The sequence below is a fragment of the Lissotriton helveticus genome, chromosome 7, assembly GCF_964261635.1.
Source record: "Lissotriton helveticus chromosome 7, aLisHel1.1, whole genome shotgun sequence".
NCBI lineage: Eukaryota > Metazoa > Chordata > Amphibia > Caudata > Salamandridae > Lissotriton > Lissotriton helveticus.
Window position 1 is genome coordinate 1,035,107,388 of NC_136068.1, and position 21,301 is coordinate 1,035,128,688.

Below are 21,301 nucleotides of genomic sequence, written 5' to 3' on the forward strand. Positions count from 1 at the left end.
AGTACTTTATTTCGGTAAAATACCATAAAAAGGCCATACAAGCACAATAAGCATATCTCAATAATAAAAAAATAACAAGAAAACCTTATATTAAAAATCGTACAAACAGTTTCTGAAAATGTTAAAAACATCGGATAATACACCGAAGATCAATATATAAAATTGTAGAAAAATATAAAACCTCTTAACAGGTAGCCCTTAATACAGAATATCAGCCTCCCGCTTTAGTATTGCACATCTCATGTACCACATAGATTGAAGAAATCTTGCTGTGGCAAAAACTATTAGGGGGGAAGTGTCGTATTTAAGAATCCTGAGGACCTCCTGTAATCCCTAAAACCCCTAGCCCTACATAGCTGCAGAATCCATTTCTCCCTAGCCCTGGGGTAAGTGGGGCAGAAGAGCAGAACATGCAGATCTGTCTCACTGCCGCTCGAACACCCCGGGCAGGTACTTGCCGATGGAGGGGCGTTCTGCCATTTGTGCGTTACCGCCCTCAATGGTAGTGCGCTGTGTCTGAACTGGGTATAAAGTTTTTTAGACAAGAAGGGCTGAATATCATCCAAAAAAACTTCAAAACAGGGATAAGCCTTAATGTTCAAGAAAGTGTCCGTTAGCCTACCCATCGAGGGATTACTTGTCGCGAAACCTCCTAAGCGCTACATTCAGTAATTTTTTAGATAGCAAAGGACAGGAATCTTGGGGAGATGACCACATGTCTCCTCTGCATAAAGCCTGGCAGAGGTGCTTGATGTAGTTCAACGAAGGTATTTTCCCTGTGTTCCCCCTCTGCAAAATGTCACTCAGGTCATCCCTATAGCTCGAGAGCTCCGGAGTCACCCAGAGACTCCTTCAATACAATAAAGGGCGATTTGCTGCGATCTCCTGGAATGGTACCAGGCCCAGGCCCAGCCTCAGAGGAGTCAGAGGCGAGCTCACAGGAAGACGGAGCAAACGCCTTATAAAACTGTTTTCCGTGAGCGTCAAAGGGGCAGCTGATGAATGGCCCCATAACTCTACGCCATAGAGTGCGCCCCCTCTTGCTTGGGCCTTATAGATCTCTAGAGGCGGACTCAGAAGTTTCAATGAGGTGTCGTTAAAAACCTTTAAAATACCACCCGAAGATTGCACCAGCTTTAGGTTGGCCCTAGCCTTGTGGGACCCCCCTAGTCCATCTTATCATTCAGTGTGACCCCCAAATATTCAAAGGTGGACACACGGTCCAACACTGTTCCATTCATATACGGGCGAGGGCAATTGGGCGATTTATAATTAAAGACCATCAACTTTGTTTTCGAGATATTGATCTCCAGATTTCTCAGATGACAAAAGGAGCAGAATGCCTCTAATGTGCGCTGTATACCCCCTGACGGTTTTGACACCAGGAGAGTATCATCAGCAAACATTAGGGCCGGTATCCGTCGCCCCGCTAAACTAGGAGAATCCAGATCTTTTGCTCCCGAAAGATGGTCTATTAGCCCATTAAGAAAGAGGGAGAAGAGGGTGGGGGCCACAACACACCCCTGCCGTACTCCCCTCTTCACCGGGAAGGGGGCCGACAACTCCCCGTTCCTCCCATACCTCATCCTAGCATATGTGCCCTGGTGCAGTTGTTTAAATAGGTGGCACAAATAAGGGGGGGCTCCCATCGCCAGTAATAAGGCCCACAACTTGTCCCTATTGACCAAGTCAAATGCGGACCGAAGGTCCACAAAGATCAAAAACAAACTACCCGCCCCAATAGTGACCGTCTTCCAGTAGACCAACTGTAATCGAAACAGTTGGTCTATAGTAGAAACCTTTGCTCGGAAGCCCGCCTGAAGGGAGGTTAGGATGTGTTGGTCATCCGTCCAACTCTGCAACCTTGATAACAAAAGGCGGGCGAAGATTTTCTGGAGGACATCGATCAAACTTATGGGGCGGTAGTTAGCCGGGTCGATGGGTAAAGCTTTCTTGTGGATGGGGATTATTTCGGCTCCCAACCAGGTTTCAGGGATCTCTAAACCCTGCAGGATGGCGTTAAAATAAACACAGATGTAAGGAGCCCATACCTTTTCTTCGCTACGGTATAGATCACCGGGGATCCTGTCCAGGCCCGGGGCTTTTCCTAATTTCAGGCTACCAAGAGCCACCCGCACTTCATGGACGGAACAAGTTAGGCAGACCGAAGCCGAGGCTTCCAGGAGAGCCAATTCTGTAGAGCAAATTTGCAATACGGCCTCCTCATGATGGTCATTATGGCCAGATGAATACAAGGGCTTAAAATTATCTAGCCACGCGTCTTCACTCAGATTAGGGATGATGGCTGACTTCCCCTCGGCCGACCCGACTCGCACAAGGTTCCAGAATGACCTGAAATATCGAGCTCCCAATGCCACTCAAATATTGTCCCACCTGGCTGCTTCCCACTCAGCCCTAGCCTCCCTAATCAAAGTTTTATATACCTCCCTCGCTGTTCTGATGCTAGGAATTGAGCCCGATTTGACCTCCCTGATCAAGCACCTCTTCGCATAGCTACATTCTTTATTAAACCAGTGGTCCTGCCTCTTTGTCCCACCGTTCCTAACATCCGAAGAGTAAAAATAGCAGGCCAGGGAGCGAAAAAGGTTATTATGTATATCTTGGTGCCCCTGGGAGTGGAAGGGGAGAATCTATTCCCTGCACTTTCTAATCACCAAGAAAGATGGGAAATTGCAACAAATACCCTACCTCCAACCACTTAATGAGTACATCACGTACGAGAGCTTGAAACTAGCAACTCTCCAAGATGCCATTTCACTGCTCTGCGTCAGAGACTACATGGTGCCATCAATCTCAAGGACACCTATTTCTAAATCCCCATCCAGCCTGCTCATGGCCAGTTGCTAGGATTTGTGGTTGGTGGAATTCTTTATCAATTCATAGTCCTACTCTTTTGGGTCACAACAGCCCCTTGTTTACAACAGCCCCTTAATTGCAACAGCTTTTATGTCTTTCTATACTTGGACGCCTGGCTTGTAAAGATCAGCAGCCCAGGACATTGCCTTAAACTCAACAAGTCATCTAATTTCTCCTCATGTTATTTCAATGCCAAAAAATCTCACCTATGCCCTTAAAAAATTCAACCCTTCCTGATAGCCACACTCAGTACAGTGACAGGCCTACCCCAGCAATGAGTGAGTGATGGCATTTCAGAAGATGCTTGCTCTTTACCAGACACTGCTGTGTCTGTTGATGAAAATGTTTGTAAAATAGTTAGGAATGATGGTGTATTGCATTGCACTGATCTCGAACGAATGCTTGCTCATGTGCCCTCTACTGGATTGTCTGGCGAAATAATGGTCACGAGTGACTGGGCAGTGGGACAATCTAGTGTTGGTGAAGCCCAATGTTCAGCACAAACTACAATAGTAGAACAAAAAAAACTTGCTACTGGGCAGGTTGGACCTCGATCCCCAACCACAAGTGACTATCAGCATACACGCCTCACTCACGTTAGTAGGGAGCTCACAGAGGCCAGTTCACAATCCAAGCCCAATGGTCTCTGCAGCAGTATCTCCAGTGCTGCGAGCCTTTCACAATCTAATTCATAATTAGACAATTCTTATTCGCATAGACAATGTGACAACTTGATATTATTTACAGAAACAAGGGAGCACACATTAATCACAATTGTCCATACAAGTGCAGACATTTTGGTGATTGACCTTTCATCACCAAGTGTTTTTTCCTGGTGGAACATCGCCAGTTAGTGGATAACGACTGCAGATCTGCTGAACATGATGCACCAATAAATACACTAACAGGAAATCAATGCCTAGGTACTACAACTGCAGTGGAAACCTTAACGGGCATACAAAATGCAATGCTCATGACCTCCCTCTTAATGAAACAGAAGCAATTACAAATGTTAATCATTTTATAGATCACCCTGGCATAGGCCGCTAATTTGCTTTTAGGTATTATTTAAACATCGCACTTGGTGTGCGAGTGATGATTTGCATGGGTGGTCTGCATGTTATTGATTATGGGCCTACCATAACTTGCAAATTCCAGTGTTTTTTTGTTTTAATTCATGACCATAACTGGACTTTAATTTCAGATGTGTTTTTTTAAACATATGGTAAGGTGCCTAACTGTGCCAAACAAAATTTCACTTTAACCTTTGTGTTTTTCTGTTAATTTTATAGGGTTTTTGATAGTATACCGCAGCCGAGAGTACCATGCACCCCACTCTCAACCTGCTGTCACCCCCACTTCACATGGCCTTTGGCCGTGCACAGCCGGGGATGGCTTAAGGCCTGGCCTGTAGCCAGCCTGCACTCAACTCACCAGTGGCGGCTAATCTAAAGCAGTGTTCGACATGGAAATATCCTCTGTCCAGGCCCTGTACCCATCCCTCCTCTGCTGACCTAACCCACAGTCTTCTGGATGTTGATGGAAAGTCCTTTTCTAAGGCAAAAATGGACTTAGCTGGAATTTACAGAGATATCCCCTCTGAATCTAACAGAATATGCAGGGTGGAGCTGTGAGCATCCTTTTTCACATTAATGTGCCAAATCCTGGTTGAATGTCAAATCCTGCTTGACCGGTTTGGTGGGAATTTCATAGAACACTTGGGGCGCACTTCAAGGAGGCTTTCCCTGTCATAGGCAGATGTTAGATGACACTTGGGAAGCACCCTTCCTTTGTCGCCCAAGCCAAGCAGACTCCAATCACAGTGGGCCTCTTGTTACAGTGTCCAATCCTGCTTGACTGATCTTTCCATTGTTTACGTAGAGCTGTTGGGGTACACTTCAAAGGAGGAAAACCAGATGCCAAAACAGTTCTTGTGCTTCCATTCTCTGGTTGCTAAAAACCCTAGTTTTAGTGTTAGATGTGGAAGGATGCTAAAATTGCCATAGTACACTCCTCGCACACACACCCGACCCTCGGAGCCCAAGTTTAGTGTAGCGAAGGACTTTTACCATCTAGAAAATGCCCAAGGTAGATAGGGTTAGCCCTGAGTACCTTTTCCCGGGTTGGTTAGTATGTCCCCAGGGGTGATTCTATCCCACTAGCTTATGCCCGCATACATTTGGCACCTGCTTCAGGACACTCCTAGACCAATGGAGGATCAGAAGAGAACTGAACCTGCTGTTTGAGATGTGAGAAGAGTCCTAAAGGACTGGGCCTGCTCTCCCTCTTGTACCCAGAACAAAGAAGTGAGGCCTTTTCCTGCAACTGACCGATGTCAATTGGATCTGGACTGAACTCTGCTGTTTGCCTCTGCCTGAAGACCAAGTGTGTTTTTAAGCGCCTCCCCTGAGGACCTGGGGGCTATAGAAGTATACTCATGGGGTAGATTGGGACATAAAGGACTAAGGGGCACATGCATCATACTAAATACCGGTAGCGAATCTGCCCCTTTGCGACCAGTATTTTTGCATTTGAGATGCATCAACCCAAATGCAAATTTGCAATTTAAGTAATCACATAATTTGTGATTACTTAAATTGCGAATGCATTTAGGGAATCATAAATTGCGATTCCCTAAATGCAATGCATGATGCAATTGCAAATAGCGATTTCACTATTAGGGATGGCAAATTACCATCAATTTAAACTTGATGGTAATTTGTGAAAACTTTGAAAAATGCACTAAAGTGCATTTTTTAAAGTTCTATGTTACACACACACTTGCCCTTTGGGCATGTGTGTGCGTTACATGTGGTAACATGGAGATTTCAGGGGTACAACAGGGTGTCCTTTTGACACCCTTGCACCCTTGAAATTGCATGCGCAATTTGCGAGTACCTATTGGGTACTTGCAAATTGCGCATGCAATTCCCATTCATTCCTATGGGCCTCTAGGCCCATAGGAATGAATGGGAAGCAATTCCTTAATTGCGAGTCGCAATTAAGGAATGTGTAGAAATTATATATTTTTTGCAATTCCTACATGCATAGGGATTTGCGATTCCTAAATACAGATTTCTTAAAAATCACTATTTAAGAATCGCAAATCTTGACTTTGATGCATGTGGCCCTAAGTAAGAAGGTAACATTTTCCCCCATGACAAACCTGGTTGGTGTATCCAACCTGTGCTTCATTGCAGTCAGCGTCATATTGTGCCTAGGCCCTATTCTACCACGATCATGTACTATCATTGCCACTTTGTGCTTCTTGGCTCTATTCTACTTATTTTTTTCAAATTCATATCTCTGGTTCCCCTTATTGGATTTTTGTCATTATTGTTTTAGTACTGCATAAGTACTTTACACATTGTTAAGTCTACGTGCTCTGTGCCATACCTACGGGGGTTGAGCTCAGGCTTATTTAGTGACTTTAGTGGTTCACCCGGGACAATGATTGTGATTATTACTTGAGGTGGACACCTACACCCTCAACTAATAACCACATTTCCTACACCTTCCAAGTATTTTTGCCTAGTTACCCTGCCGCTTGCAAAACAGGCCCTTTATGTTCTATGCTTTGGTAGTCTTTCCTCCTCATGTTTTTATGTGCCTTGCCTGCCCTTACGCGTCTATGTCAGTGTATCACCGTCACACCGGAGTCTGTGTGAAGTAGCTGTATCCCTCAAGTGTCTCTCGTAGATGTCCTTGCGCCTTCTGATTCTGCAAGCAGTAACCCTGATACCTCATGTTTTAGTGCTGGATTACACAACTCTCATGTTCATGTGCAATTTTCAGGCCTTTGGGTTTTTTGTTCGGTCTCTGTACTATCTATGCGTCTGGCCTGAATAAATCAACTCCCTCAAATGTTTGTTTTACCTACATGTGTGTCCTTTACCTCACAGTTATTCTTCCTTCACAGGCGTTCACCGCCCTGGATGCACTGGCTGATGGAGGGGTGAAGATGGGGCTACCTCGCCGGCTTGCTGTGCGCCTCGGAGCGCAGGCCTTGCTGGTCAGTTATTTACCTTTTTCTAACTATTCCCCTGTTCACCTACTTCTAATACTTTTTGACTGGTGCTTAATTCTACTCATTGTCCCCTTTTTATATATCCAGGGAGCAGCAAAAATGCTGTTAGAATCTGAGCAGCATCCAGGTCAGCTGAAGGACAATGTTTGCTCCCCCGGGGGCGCCACCATTCATGCACTGCACGTTTTGGAGAGTGGTGGGTTCCGCTCATTGCTTATTAATGCTGTGGAGGCATCCTGCATCCGTACTAAGTAAGACACCTGCTAAAAAATCTTTACAAGCATAGTTCATCCTTTGTGCATGCCTACTGGTTTGTGCACCCCTACACCAGCAAGCAACACCTTTAAGTTAAGGTTACAATGAGTGCAGAGTACAGAGTTAAAATCTGAAGGTTAGTGAAATATGTGAGCTCAAGGTTTACTTTAAAATTCCATCAAAGTGCTATACAAAAATCATAACTCCCATGAATAATCAGTAGCACACAACAGCACAATATGCAACATGACACAACGTGTTAATTAGGGAGTGGTGTTGGTTTTATGAAGTGCTTAGGTGGTGCCATGGTGCTACCTACCCTTGTTGAAAAGACCCCAATTGCACCCATCTGACTGGTCCAACTACAGACCCATCTCTCTGCTTTCCATTCTCTCCAAAAGTCTAAAGAAGCATGTCAACACTCAGCTCACCTTGTTAGTAGAAACCCAGAATGCCCTTCTCCCCTCCCAGCCCAGTTTCCGTCCTGAGCATAACACTGAATCCACTCTGCTAGAAGTTACCGAGCATCTGAGGTGGGTACTGGACATGGGCCTCACAGCTGCCTTCATCCTACTAGACCTCAGCGCAGCTTTTGACTCTGTGTCCCATGGCCATCTTATCGAAAGATTGATCCAGCTGGGATTCCAGGGAACTGCTTTGTCCTGGCTATCCTCCTTCCTGTCTGACCGCACGTTTCAGGTTTTCTCTACAGACTCTGTACCTAACACACACCCGCTCTCCTCCGGAGTCCCCAAGGGTTCTGCACTTATCCCTGTGCTTTCCAATATATACGTCCGCCTTCTCGTTGACCCAGGGGAAAGCTGTGGCCTCACATTTTGTTTTCCTTATGGAGACGATACCTAGATTATCTTCTCTTTATCGTCTGCACAGGTTGGCTCCTCAGAAGATCTCAACTCATGCCTCTGCCATGTCTCCACTTGGATGCTTTGAAGCTCCCTAAAGTTGAATGCTGACAAGGCTGAGGTAATGGTACTAGGTAGGAATCCTCTACTCTGGGGGCCCCAACACTGGCCTTCATTTGGAACTCCTCCTGTACCCACTCACAAGGTGAAGGAACTTGTTTTTTGGTTAGACTCAAGTCTCTCCATGAAGCCCCAAGTAACCAAAGGTGCCTCCTCTTGTTTTGCCACCATGAGATGGCTCAAAAAGATCCTGTTCGTACTTCCCTTTTCGGCCCAGAGAACCGTCTTACAGGCCATGATTCTGTCTAGGCTGGATTATGGAAACACATGGCTTGGCAGTTCGGGCTGACGTGGGTCCCTTGCTCACTAAGCCACTGGAGTCAAGCTATCGTGGCTGAAGATGGCTGATAGCCAGAAACCGGTCCTAGGATGCTTGATTCCGGTCAAGGAAAGACATGGCTTGGCAGTTCGAGCTGGACTGTTCCCATGAGGCACAGGGTCAAGACTGCTTTGCATATGGCCATGTTTGAACTGGGGTGGCTTGGTGAGCAAAATAACGATGGATTAAACCCAGATCTGTGACTGGGGGTGAATGTTTTGCCATTGTGCAACATTCGTCCATCATCTTGTGTGTTTTGCTGGATTAGGGAAACATCCTATATCTGGGAGCAGATAAGACCGTGATCAGACGCCTCCAGGTGGTTCAGAATTCCGCCGCCAGACTGTTGATCCGGCTCCCTAAACAGTCCTCTGTGTCCCGCCTTCTTCATGATCTCCATTGGCTTACAGTGTACAAGCGCATTGAAGTTAAGTCATTGTGCTATATGTACACAATCTACTCATGCTCAGGGCCTTAGTATCTGCAAAGCCTTGTCACCCCCTATCATCCTTCCTGCACTCTGCCCTCAAGCAATTGCTCTCTTTTTACAATTCCTAGAGTCAACCAAGTCCGGGTGGGCGGCCTCTCCTTCACGGCAAGCTGTCCCAGATAGTGGAACACTCTACCGGATTACATTCAACGATGTTCCTCATTACTTGCCTTCCGTAGGAAGCTAAAAACTTGGCTATTTTATTCCTCCACTTCATGCTGAAGTGCCTAAAACTTGGATAACTCCAGTACTATTCTTGAAGCTGTTTAGTCTTCCACCTAAGTGCCGGGAAGCCCTATGGGCAGCTAAGCGCTATATAAGACTTCAATAATAATAATTAATTGTACGTTTTACAATTTTGTAGCCTGCACTCGTTGTGACCATGACTTCCAATAAAATGTTAATTTTAATTAGTCCTTCTTTGATGGTTAAACTGAATAGTAATAACTAAGTTTATGATAGATATTCTTCTACAAACGGCAAATTGTTGGTATGTGTTGTGCCTTACAATTCATTATTGAACATACGTAGCTTTTTATGGTTTGTTGACTTCCTTCATGTTAACATGATTCTATGCACATGTCAAATTGGGTAAGATTTGATGTGAAAAGTCGATAAGAAAAATGTTTGAATATTCCCATCGGGAGCCATTGACTTCAAAATGTGTTTGAAATAGCGAGCCCTTTGACTATTGACCAGATTTTACGCAATCATGTGTATGTGATTCCTAGGGAACTATTCAAAATATTGTTTATCTTGGTCAATATTTGCCTAAGTTATAGGCAGAAAATATGTTTTTACATTTGAAGCAACATAACCTTAAATGTATTGACCCTGTTTGATGAATCTGCCCCAAATGTTGCAAAAATGTTTTATTTTTATTTTTTATAATTGTATCACAGACTTAATTTATTCCTTATCATTCTTAATAAGTTTTGATATATGATCATTTGCAAGGAACTATCAGACATGCAAAACATACAGTTGACTGTTACTTTCAAACACGTCACTAGATATGGCCTGGAGACAGTTTTAGCAGATTTGCCACCATCACATAATGAAAATAAATCATCATATATTAAAAAAAAAAAGAAAACATGTAAATACACGGAGGGGCTTTGGGCGAGCTCTTTTCATCATTTTGTTCAATAGTCGTTTACATTTTGCTTCTGTCCGACCACTTCTTCTATTGGCTGCCTTGTGCTGTCCGTGTGGCACTTTACCTATTCTAACATATTTTTGCATCTAGCAAAAATAAGTGCACTTCAATGCCAGAGATGGTGGGCCAATACTTTTTTTTTCAGTTTTAAATTCCTTTATCAAACAACCGTCAGCAGAGTACAAGTGATGCAATCATAAGGTACAGCAAATTACATGTGCATCGTGCAAGGATTAATACATTTGAAGATTGACGACACACAAAATGCAGTGACAACATTAGAGCTGCATAACACATATTGGGCGTGTGGTGACAATAGAGGAAGTAGGGCACATTGCTTAGTGTATGATGATATATGTAGCCATACGGAGCTGTGTGACCCACCCCAGGAATCATAAGAATGGCGAAATTTACCTTTATCAAAGAGTTCACCCCAGGTGCGAATATTCCGCGAACGAACCATGTTTCTAAAAATGCCTTCTTGCAGCAACGCCACATCGGGTGGTAAGTCAAAGGAAGGAGTGGAGACTAAAAGTAGGGTGCGGACGTATGCGCTAGAATACGAGCCCAGGCTGCGTTTGTGCAATCAATTGAGGTTGGCTCTTTCTCACGAGGTACCGCTCTAGATAGTATGACACCATCCAATGGGATAGGGTCCGAAAACCAATGCTCAGTGGCCACATGAGGGGTATAACGGGGGGGGGGTGGAACCAATAGTGAGCAAAGTGTGCCTGAGCACTGATGTAATACAAATCAAAGTTTGGGATGTCCAAGCCTCCCTGCTCGTGCGGTCGTGCAAGCATTTCCCATTGGATGCAGGGTAGTGTGCCCCCCTCATACACTAAACCTCTGAATTAGGCCCTCATCCCAATTACATATGATTCAAATGCGCAATCGACACAAATAAGAAACATGTCTGTTGTGTGAAGTTTAATGCAGATTTGTCAAATAGTGTAAAAGTTACTAGGAAAACAAATTGTTTTTTCCCAATTCGAAATGGGATGTTACTGCAACTACAGAGGAGTAACCACTTGTCTGTAATAAATATACGTGAATTTGTACATTTATGTATATAGATAATATATGTTTGTAGTATGTGTTGCTGTAGACACACATTTCTACATACTTATGCAATCTAGTGTTGGGCTTGGACATTTGCAAGTTGTTTTAATTTAAAGAAGGCTTTCGAGACATGGCATGAATTGTGACTCCACCCTTCGTGGGCAATGTGCATGGGCTCTGACTCCATGTTCGTTTTTTTTTCTGCCATCAATATGGAAGTATACCGACAAGACTGTGAGACTTGTTTTGATGGCCATGTTTAGTTCGGGCCCACTCAGTGAATCCTCGACAGTCAGAAAAACCTTTGTCATCCACAATTCCTTTGACGACACTCTCCGGAGATGAAAGCCTACTGATCAAGTCCCCGTATGCTAGAGTCCTCCTTCCCTTCCTGGGGCCGGTAGCCCTTTTCCATTAACCTTCAACACCGGAGAATTCAGATCCTCACAGGGTAATGAAGTGGACGGATTTCGAGTACTGCCTCCAGGGCCACCCCAAGTGCCTATGGTTGGATCATCATGAGGCATGTAAACTCTCCATCTTTCTAGACTGTGTGAATCTTGCCTCGCCTTCTAGCCGAAGAAACCCTTCCTGTACCAAAGGCAAAGGTGTTGGGTGTACTGCAAGAGGCATCAACAGCCCACTGGTGACACGCCAGATATCTTTGACGAACAAGACCACTTCAGCGCAGAGGAAGAGGGCGATGCCAGCTCTTCTGGCATTCTGCAGCACCAGCCTAAACCCAGAGGCCATCTTGTCCAGCACCTGTTACCCGGAGGAAGAAGAGGAGGCTCCACCGACCTATAGGACTAGTGTCCCTCAACGAAACCCCTCACTGAGGATCGTAAGTGCAGTTGGCCTAGATTGTCAGGGACTAACGAAGGCAACATCCCTGAAGCGACAAAAGGAACACACCAGGCACAGCGGGGCTAGCTAAGGGAGAAGGGCAGACATGTGTGCATGCCGTACAACTATTATCCTTCTGCCTCAAGTGACCAGAGTCTGGCCTTTATATACAGTACAGAAATGCAGCATAAGCACAAACCAAAGAAGGCACAGTGCCAAATGACAATAATGGGCTAACATGTATGCAGCATAAGCGCAAACCAAAGAAGGCACAGTGCCAAATGCCAATAATGGGCTAACATGTAGAATTGCAGTACAGGCACAGTGCCAAATATGGGCTAACATAGAAATGCTGCACAAACCTAAAGGAACAAAAACAGGTGTACATTATAAGCAGCTAAAGGAAGCTATGACCTGGCGTGTGGAATTCTCTTTCTCAGCTAACTAATTTGGGATACAGAAAAGCCATGGCAGAGGAGAGAAAAAGGAGAAAGACCTCTAATAGCTGTCCTTCAAGGACAGAGTAAGACCCTTGGTCCAGGGCTGGACTACAATCTGTGAAGGAGGGGGGAACACCTCGATGGACATGGCTGCCAGCTTCTGCAGGGAGAAGTGGGATTACTGAGTGGGTTGAGACACTGAGAGTGAGAATTGGATCTAACTATGTTATCTATGTAGTAAATACACATGGATATATATTTTATTCCAACACTGACACCCACTCCAAACACTCCAAGAGGCTCTTGCTGAAGTTGAGCACCACTTCTAAGGCAACCAGGCGGCGAGTCCCATGCACAAGACCTGTCAGCATCCACGGCCTCCGCAGCCTTTAGGGCTTCAGTTAGCATCAAGGAAAGGCCTTAGATCCAAAGAAGGCCCTCCAAAGGTTTAAACCTGACTAGGCCATTGATCCCTTCCAGCCCTACATGCTCAAACGCCACTGACAACCTTCAATTCTACTCAAAGCCAAAGGCTCCATTGACACCGGCACCCAAGCCCTCATCCACCCTGAAGCCATTGTTGATGCCGAAAGCATATATGACAGGCTCCATGGGATTTGGAGAAGCCAGTCCTCCAAAGACCCCCAGGAGGAGCTTGATGTGAGGCTGAAGCACCTCTTTAGGCATGCCTTCGCCGAAAAGACTCTGGTTAAACCTCCCCACCAAAGCCTACGGATACTTGCCCTTAATAGAGGGGCATGCATTAAAGGAGGGTCCTGCATTGGAGGCCTCTCTGGGTCACATGCCCAAGAAGCATAGAGACATGGGAACCATTATCTCCCCTCATGCTCATGCTTCTCCTCCTCTTCCATTCCCAACACTGCCTCCTCCACCAGCACCTCCTCCATGCTGATCCTAACAAGTCACCTTTTGAGCCAGGGTCCACAGATGACCTTTGGGAAGTCTATGAAGTTAACCCTTCCCTGGGAGTATTAAACCTCGATCATTACACCCATAGGGCATCTCCCCACCCAATATTATGGCCTACCACAAGCTCCTCCGGCAGGCAGCCACCTTCCACAAGGTGGCCATGCAGTTCCTGTATGAGGAAGGCAATTTCCTCGTTCGGATGCTCTCCAAATTGAACTGGAAGTTGCAGTTTCTGCTTGTGCTCAAGTCTTCCTCTGAGACATTCAAACATGGCACAAGTCCTATCAACAGAAGTGGGGGGACTGACAATATGCAAATGACCTCATGACGTCACGTGTTGAATGTGTCCCGGTGTCTAAAAATTACACCAGGACACGTTCAGCATATTTCTGTGGGGCCCAACTTCTTGACAGGGGGGACGGAGTCCACCCTGTGAAAAGAGTGGGGGTACGCCGTGTACCTGCATGTACCGCCCGACTCGAGCCCTGCATTCAAACCACCAGTAGAAGCTAGAGTAGTTACACCCAGGGCGGAGAAAATGTATAAGCCCTCCCCCAGTGACTATGTCTACATCGAGTCAATGTCCCCCAACCCAACTCTCTGGTCTTATATACCATTTGCAAGCAAGCCTCTGTTCCAGACATAGGCAATGCCCCACAACCTAACAACGATAATAAAAAATTAGATGCAACAGGTATAAGGATGGCCAAAGAAGCAAACTGTGTGGCGGCCCTTCCCGCTCTTATATATCCCTGTTGGAACAATTGCAGAAGTTGGTGAAGCATCTCCCTGAGGAGTTTAAGAAAATGGGGAATGAGCTAGCCTTAGAGATGGTATTTTCCTTGGACACTAACATCTGTTGGGACCTCAGTGCCATGGACAGAGCTTCCTTTAGGGTGTAAGGGAGGGTTTGTGTGTGTGTGTGGGGGGGGAGGTTACGGCTTCCAGAGGCTTCTTTCGGAGGCAGCAGCCTCAAGTAGAGGCTAAGGCCACCTCCCCTGACCCCACACACTCATTCCAGACACAAAAGCAGCCTTTCCTCCAGCAACTGGGTAGGGGTATCCCAGAGGTGCCTACAGTGTCAACAACAACAAAGGGAGAGGGAGAAGTGGCTCCCGTAAAGGGTCCGCCACCTCTAAGCACTGACTTGCCCTGCGCACCCCATGATCACACATCATATGAAGGGGGAAGACCGCAAGCTGTCCTGTCTCGCTGGGAGGAAATCACATCAGATCAGTGGGTACTCACGGTTGTTCATGGCGGCAACTACCTAGAGTTTATCACAACCCATTCAAACATCCCTCCCTGCACACATACCCTCAACAGAGAACATTTGAGCCTTCTAGAGGGAGAGGTCTAGGTGCTTTTCCTCACTTGAGCCTTCAAGAGTGCCTTCTCGCCACTGGGGCAAGGGCATCTAATCTCTTCACTTCATCATTTCTAAAAAGGACCGCGTGGTCAGGCTCCTCAACCAATACATCCTGTCAGAATATTTCCACATGACAATAGGATGCAGGATGTCATGCCTCTGTTCCGGCATGGCAATTACATGATGGCGCTAAACCTGCAGGACACATACTTTCACATCCTCATCCATCCCGCCCACCCGCGTTACCTCTGCTTTTTGGTAAGTGGTCATCAATACCAATTTAAAGTGCTCACCTTTGGTGTTACCACTACTCCAAAGGTCTTCACAAAGTGCTCATCAGTGGTAACTACTCACTTAAGGATTTGGGGCATCCACATTTTCCCCTATATCGACTATTTGCTGATCAAAAATGCAGGCAAGCAACAATGCTCAGCTTACACCCAAGCTGCAATCTCCCTGCTTCATGACCTGGGATTCACTATAATTGCCACCACGTCTCACCTAAAACCCCTGGAGGTCACCCCCTTCCTAGGGTCCGTACTCAATGTGGACACAGGCAAATCGTCACCCCATTCCTAGGGTCCGTACTCAATTTGGGCACATGCAAATCGTACCCTACACCTTGCTCTCAGGCCTTGCTTTAAGTCAAGCTAGTCCTTATCAAGACCTTGCAGACCTCCTCAGCAGGATACTTTAACAAGTTCACGAGTAGAAACTCCACCCATGGTCCTCCTCAAGTACTTCGTACGCTGGGGTGCACAAAGATAGACCCGTTTGTCACTCCAGAATATAAAAAATATTCAAGCTTTACCTTCAGGTAACCACACACAGTCCATTGGCAATGTACTATGGGTTAACTGGTCAGGGATATTTGCCTATGCTTTTCGGTTTCTCCAACTGTTTCTACATATAGGACGGAAGATGCGACAGACATCCCTGACTTATCCTAGTAGCTCCCACTGGGACCAGGCAGCCTTGGTACTCACCACTCTTTGAGACGTCGATCAGCTCCCTTGAGTAGTTTCCAACCAGGCTAGATTTTCTGGCATGGAACAATGGCCATATCAGACACTCAGACCCCAGGCAGCTCTACCTAGGAATGTGGCACCTGAAGTCCTAGAGTTCATTCACCTGCATCTCCCGCAGGAATGCACAAATTGTGCTCGAATCCAGCAGGCCTACCAAGTGTGCCTGCTATGTGGAAGAGGTTTGCCCACTATTGCATCTTCAATACCCTTGTCCCTCTAACATCTAGGGTCCAGGAATGAATTTGCTATCTTCACCATTTACAGAAGTCAGGCCTCGCCTACATTTCCATATGGCCACATCTAGCTCCCAATGCCACATACATGCAAAACAGGGACAATTCCTCCATGTTTCCCAAACAGGTAATCAAAGAATGTATGGAGGGCTTAGGAGGGTCATCCCTCCCATAGTCCCCCTGACCCTGTATGGAATCTCGGTGTGGTCATTACCAGGCTCATGAGTCCTCCCTTTGAGCCCTTGCACTCTTGCCCTTTTCTGTCGCTTTTCTGGAAAATGGCTGTTCTCATAGCCATAACCTACCCACAGACCCATTACCAAGCTGCATGCCCTTGCCCTTTTAGAGCCCTTCATTCATATTCACATGGATAGGGTTGTTCTCACAACCAATCCAAGGTGCTAGCCCCGTTCTGCCTCACTCAGACTAGAGAGCTGCCTGTCTCTCTCCCACAGCTAGAGTCTGTAGTGAAGAGAACCCTCAATATCCTAGATGTCAAGCATGCTCTCATCAACAGAAACAAGCCCTTCCGTAGGTTTGATCAGCCATATGTGGCTTTTGCAAACCTCATAACGGTCACCCTATTTCCAAAACTGGTATTGTCAGATGGATAGTCAAGAGCCATCAAACCTGTTGCTGCAAAGCTAAAAAAGCTGTCCCTCTTACCCCCAGGGCACACTCACACGCTACATGCAAAAAAGCGGTAACCATGGCTTTTTGGGATAAAATTCTATTAGCTAACATGAAAAACAGTCACTTGGTCAGCCCCAAACTCCTTCACCAAACACTACTGTGTGGCTATTTTAGCCATTCCACAGGCTACACATTGTTTCAGACATCTGCTTCATCTGCAAGCTTGCCAACACTTGAAGGGGTTCTGCTTTACAGCCTATGCAGAGTGTGTAGCAACAGCAACATATACTACAAAAATAATATTTTACTTAAACCCTATAAGGATCTATTCTTCGTGTATAGCGCTGTAGATTGTATCTACAGCACTACACGCTATAAACAGATGCTTACAGGGTAAGTAACATTTTCCTTTATAGCATGGGAGAGAAAATAAATGTGGCCCAATAGCATGTTATTTAGCGCAGTTCTATTAATAAAAATGCATTCACACATGTATTACTACAATGCAAAGATCACATTCAAGTGTATTACCACAGTTCAGCAAAAATAACATGAGAAAAATATGTTCTACTGCCAGAAAGATTACATATTAAAATGAATTTACTCGCTTTAACAACTCTCCTAATAGTGGGGATATGTCTTGAGGGTGATCTTACCTTGCAGCACACATTTAACCTCGTGCATCCTCCTTTTTATTAAGTACATTTGATATAGCAAACACACATGAAAGAATGCTATGGCATAAACCATATATGCAGATTTAAATAACTAACATGTCAGTTATTACAATTGTGGAGTGAGGCCATGACTACCCAGAGGCAAAGCCTTGAGTGGGTCTATAAGGCCCTCCCTCCTTCAACAATGATAATAAATAAAATGTTCATCTCTGCAACAGTATATATAGGTTATGTCCTGGTTTAAGAAACTTATTTAAGCAGATTCAGCTCACAAACTCCTTGCACTGCCCCTTAATGTGAACAGTGTGGATCCAAGAGCATGATGCTCCAGAAGATGGAGTCACTGTGGTAAAACATGAGATCTGACCTTTGGACTGTGGTACTGAATATCCCAATCTGCATTTGTTACCACACTTGCTCCAAATAACATGTTTGGACTACAATTATTTAAACAGGCATATCTATGCCATGAAAATATTAGTAGGCCAATAAAGCGTTACTTTGAATAAGTGTACTAATCAACACAAATTGCCACATTTATTATTACAGTACAAATGTATTACTATCATAGTAGAGCATGACTGACTTGAGAAAACATTCTTTAATGCCTCGCAGGTTGCATTCTAGAACCACCTTTAACAACAAAAAAACACTAGGGCCATACTCACCATCGTAGTTAAATCAATATTATTTCATTGTACTGAATAAAGACCTTGTGTTCTATATAGGGCAAAGCACATACATACTGCACATAAAGAAACGCATGGCATAAACCATACATGCAAATATGCTGAATGCAATATACTATTTATTCCCGTTGTGGAGGGAGAAGGAGGGGCAGCATGACCTACTCGAGACACAATTGTGGTGAGGTATGGCCCCTCCACACACTCAATGTTGATAAATAGCATATTAAACTCTTCGCATCAGCTACATTACAAATATATAGTCACAATAAATGTTCTGCTACACAAAGTAAATTAGAGTGTTTGTGTATTTTACTAACCTATGTTTTTCTGTCCTGTAGGGAGCTGCAGTTCATGGCCGACCAGGAGAAGGTTCCAGCAGCAGCAATTAAAAAGACCACCTTGAGCAGAGTGCAGCTGGAGTCTCCCTCTCTCACCACGGCGCCAGCAGGGGCCAAAGTTAGCCTATTCAACAACAGATACCCTGGTGTGAAAAAACACTAAGTTGCCAAACTCCAACAAACAGGTCAAGACTGGGCCAGAAGCCGCAATGTGTTCCTTCTTGAGGGCAGGGTGGTCCTTTATTAATGATTTCCTTCAGCCAAGTTGGCTAATTAAAATATAGGGTTTTTCTGTCACTGTGCCGGAAAAAAGACACGTCTCTCCATTCTGCAGCTCACATGCAGCACAGAAAGAAGGTTGTTATTATGGTGAGGTTGACAAGGGGCTCTTCTTCCATTATGGGAAGGTGGGAGATATAGATATGAATGGAAGACGCGTACCCCCACTTGGCCTTTCGGGATCCGAGCTAAAATTAATGTACGATGTCTTCTACCCTGAAGGTTTGGTATGTGCCTTTCTACAAATCCACTCTCCTTCAATAGCCCTTGTTTAGTAATGAAGTTGGGAAGAATGAATTTGCTCTGTCCTTATTTTGCTTCAGACCATTCCTTGACAATTAAGGTGGTTTAGAACTAGGAGTTCCTGACATGATTTGTAAGCTCTACCTACAGTACATCCCTTATGGGCCTTCTGAACCAGTGCTTCCCTCGCTGAGCGCTACATGCAGACTATAAAGACTTCTAAATATGTGCCATCAGTACCACTTAAAAAAGCTTCCCTGTGTCACGATCTGGCGTTCATCCACAGACCCTGTTCGATTCGGACATTATTTCTTGTACTTACTTAACTTTGTTTCCTGTTACCAGTTTCTTTTTTCGGTCAATCATTAGACTGTTACTTTGAGTGTCTGTTACCAAAAACCCATGGAATTCAGAACAACCACACAGTGTTCATCATGACTTGGATTTGGTTTACTGTTACCAGCTTTGTGAGTGCAGCCTGGCAGTTGGCATCCTGTGAGCCCAGAGGGCAGAATAATTTGTTTCTCACCAATGGACAGAAATACCACAAAAACCACTGGCCTTATTTCTCTCATATAAGACCAACATTGAGTAAAGAAAAAAGGTTGACCGCTATTAAAGTTGTTGAAATTCCATTTTCCAGCTGTACCAGATGCACTGTTTATATGTGGTCGGACATTTATGAACTTGGCAGGAGTCATCTGGCTGCAGATCTTCCAACATGGCCTTGATGAAGTTTGTTTCTGTCACTGTTCACATACGTTACTACAGTGGTTCATGCCATGCCATTTCATTTTTATTTCAATGCATTTTTGCAGTTTATTATAGCGTGAAGTAGGCCCTGAGGCATCAGAGTGTTTTACATGAGCACCAGATTATATTGCAGTGTTGCACGAGGAGATTAAGTGATTTGCCCAGAATCACAGGATGTTGAGGTGACGCCAGGACCGGAGCCTGGTTCTCCAGTTCCAAAGCCAGCTGCTCAGGCGGTTAGGCCACATCTCTTTTCCCGTTTGGGTTTGGGCATGATCCAGAGTGCCCTAGTAAATGAGACTAGCAATGGTTCCTGTACCACCGAAGATAGTGAGGGAAAAGGATGTAGTGGGTCCTCGTAAATTAGTCCTGATATAGTTCCTGTAAAACTGCTGCCCAAAATAATGATCGATGGGTACTCGTACATTAGTCCTGATAATGTCGAACTGTGGTCAAAATAACGATTTATGGGGTGGACACAATGAAGGAGCATGCTTATACCTAAGGACATAATGCCCAGAATTACCATTAGTGGAGCTGTCTGGAGGTCAGCATTATTTTCAGGCACAGATTTGGCTGTGATGTTTAAAGATCGGATTACTGCACTTTAGTGTCTTGAAATAATCAAAATATCCTTTGCCTGACCCGTTCATATGTTGCCAGTTTTGATAGGCTACAGTGATGGCATTGCCCATTTGCGCCTTGAGACTTTGATCTGATTTTGTATTGACTTTTCTTAAATATGTGGATTGTGGTAAAAAGGGTAAAAGACTCATGGATGGTCTGATCCAGCCTTGGTAAATAGATTTGTTCTACAGTTTTGTGGTTATTGTTTTATTTCTGCAGGTCCTGAATTTCTGGTGGTCAGTTTGCTTTCCAGCCATTGTCAACTGGGAGAAGATGTTGTAGAAAAGTTTTATCTTTCATTTACCAATAATCTGATTGCATCCATCTGTGGAAAACCACCAGTCAGAGTGGGACACTGGTGTGGGCTGAGTCACAGCACATGCTCTTGGCAGTCCATGCAGGAACAAACACTACCAGGTGCTGTACATCTCACCTCCAGCTGGCATGATTAGGCTGACCTGCATAGGATCAAAAGAGGCTAAGGAACAGTGCAAGGATTGGGCATTAAGGGGACTGTGTCTAGAAAACTGATACGTACTACCACAAAATTAACAATATTTTCCTATGGGAGAAATAGGCAGAGGTACCTTGATGTGTAGTCAGCAGGTTCCAATAGGGAAATTGACCCAAGCTTGAACTGAAGAGTTAGTATAGTAGCATACAACGGAAAATTGCATTTGCTAATAATTGCTTGTTCCCTCACACGGTAATTGTCCCATTGATCATGGTGTACCTCATTTTTCTTGCCCTCTAATATTTTATGTACAGTATTGTGAAAGAAGTAATACTTTGTCTCTTTGAGTAATAGCTCATACTGGACATTAATTTAAAACTTGACCCAGTAACCCCTAACCAATCTTCTTGACAACATTACTCCTCTCCAACTGAAAAGAGCCTCCACAAAATACTCAAAACCCTGGTATGACGGGAGGCTAAATGAAGACAGACACTCTCTCAGATTAATTGATCGACGATGGAGAGCCGCTCACTCAGTTGATCACCTTAAGCTCATAAGACTCTCCAGAAACTCCTATTTTAGGAAAA

At 44.8% G+C, this 21,301-nt stretch overlaps 1 protein-coding gene across 1 annotated transcript in view; it reads left to right on the top strand.

Moving 5' to 3' along the window:
• Positions 1 to 20,447, top strand: part of PYCR1 (pyrroline-5-carboxylate reductase 1) — a 109,084-nt gene extending 88,637 nt beyond the window's left edge. Inside the window, exons 6-8 of the mRNA XM_078653792.1 lie at positions 6,797 to 6,889; positions 6,992 to 7,155; positions 18,356 to 20,447. Of these exons, the coding sequence (XP_078509918.1) occupies positions 6,797 to 6,889; positions 6,992 to 7,155; positions 18,356 to 18,518 (420 nt within the window). The 3' untranslated portion in view covers positions 18,519 to 20,447. The remainder of the gene's footprint in view (positions 1 to 6,796; positions 6,890 to 6,991; positions 7,156 to 18,355) is intronic.
• The last annotated feature ends 854 nt before the right edge of the window (positions 20,448 to 21,301 follow it).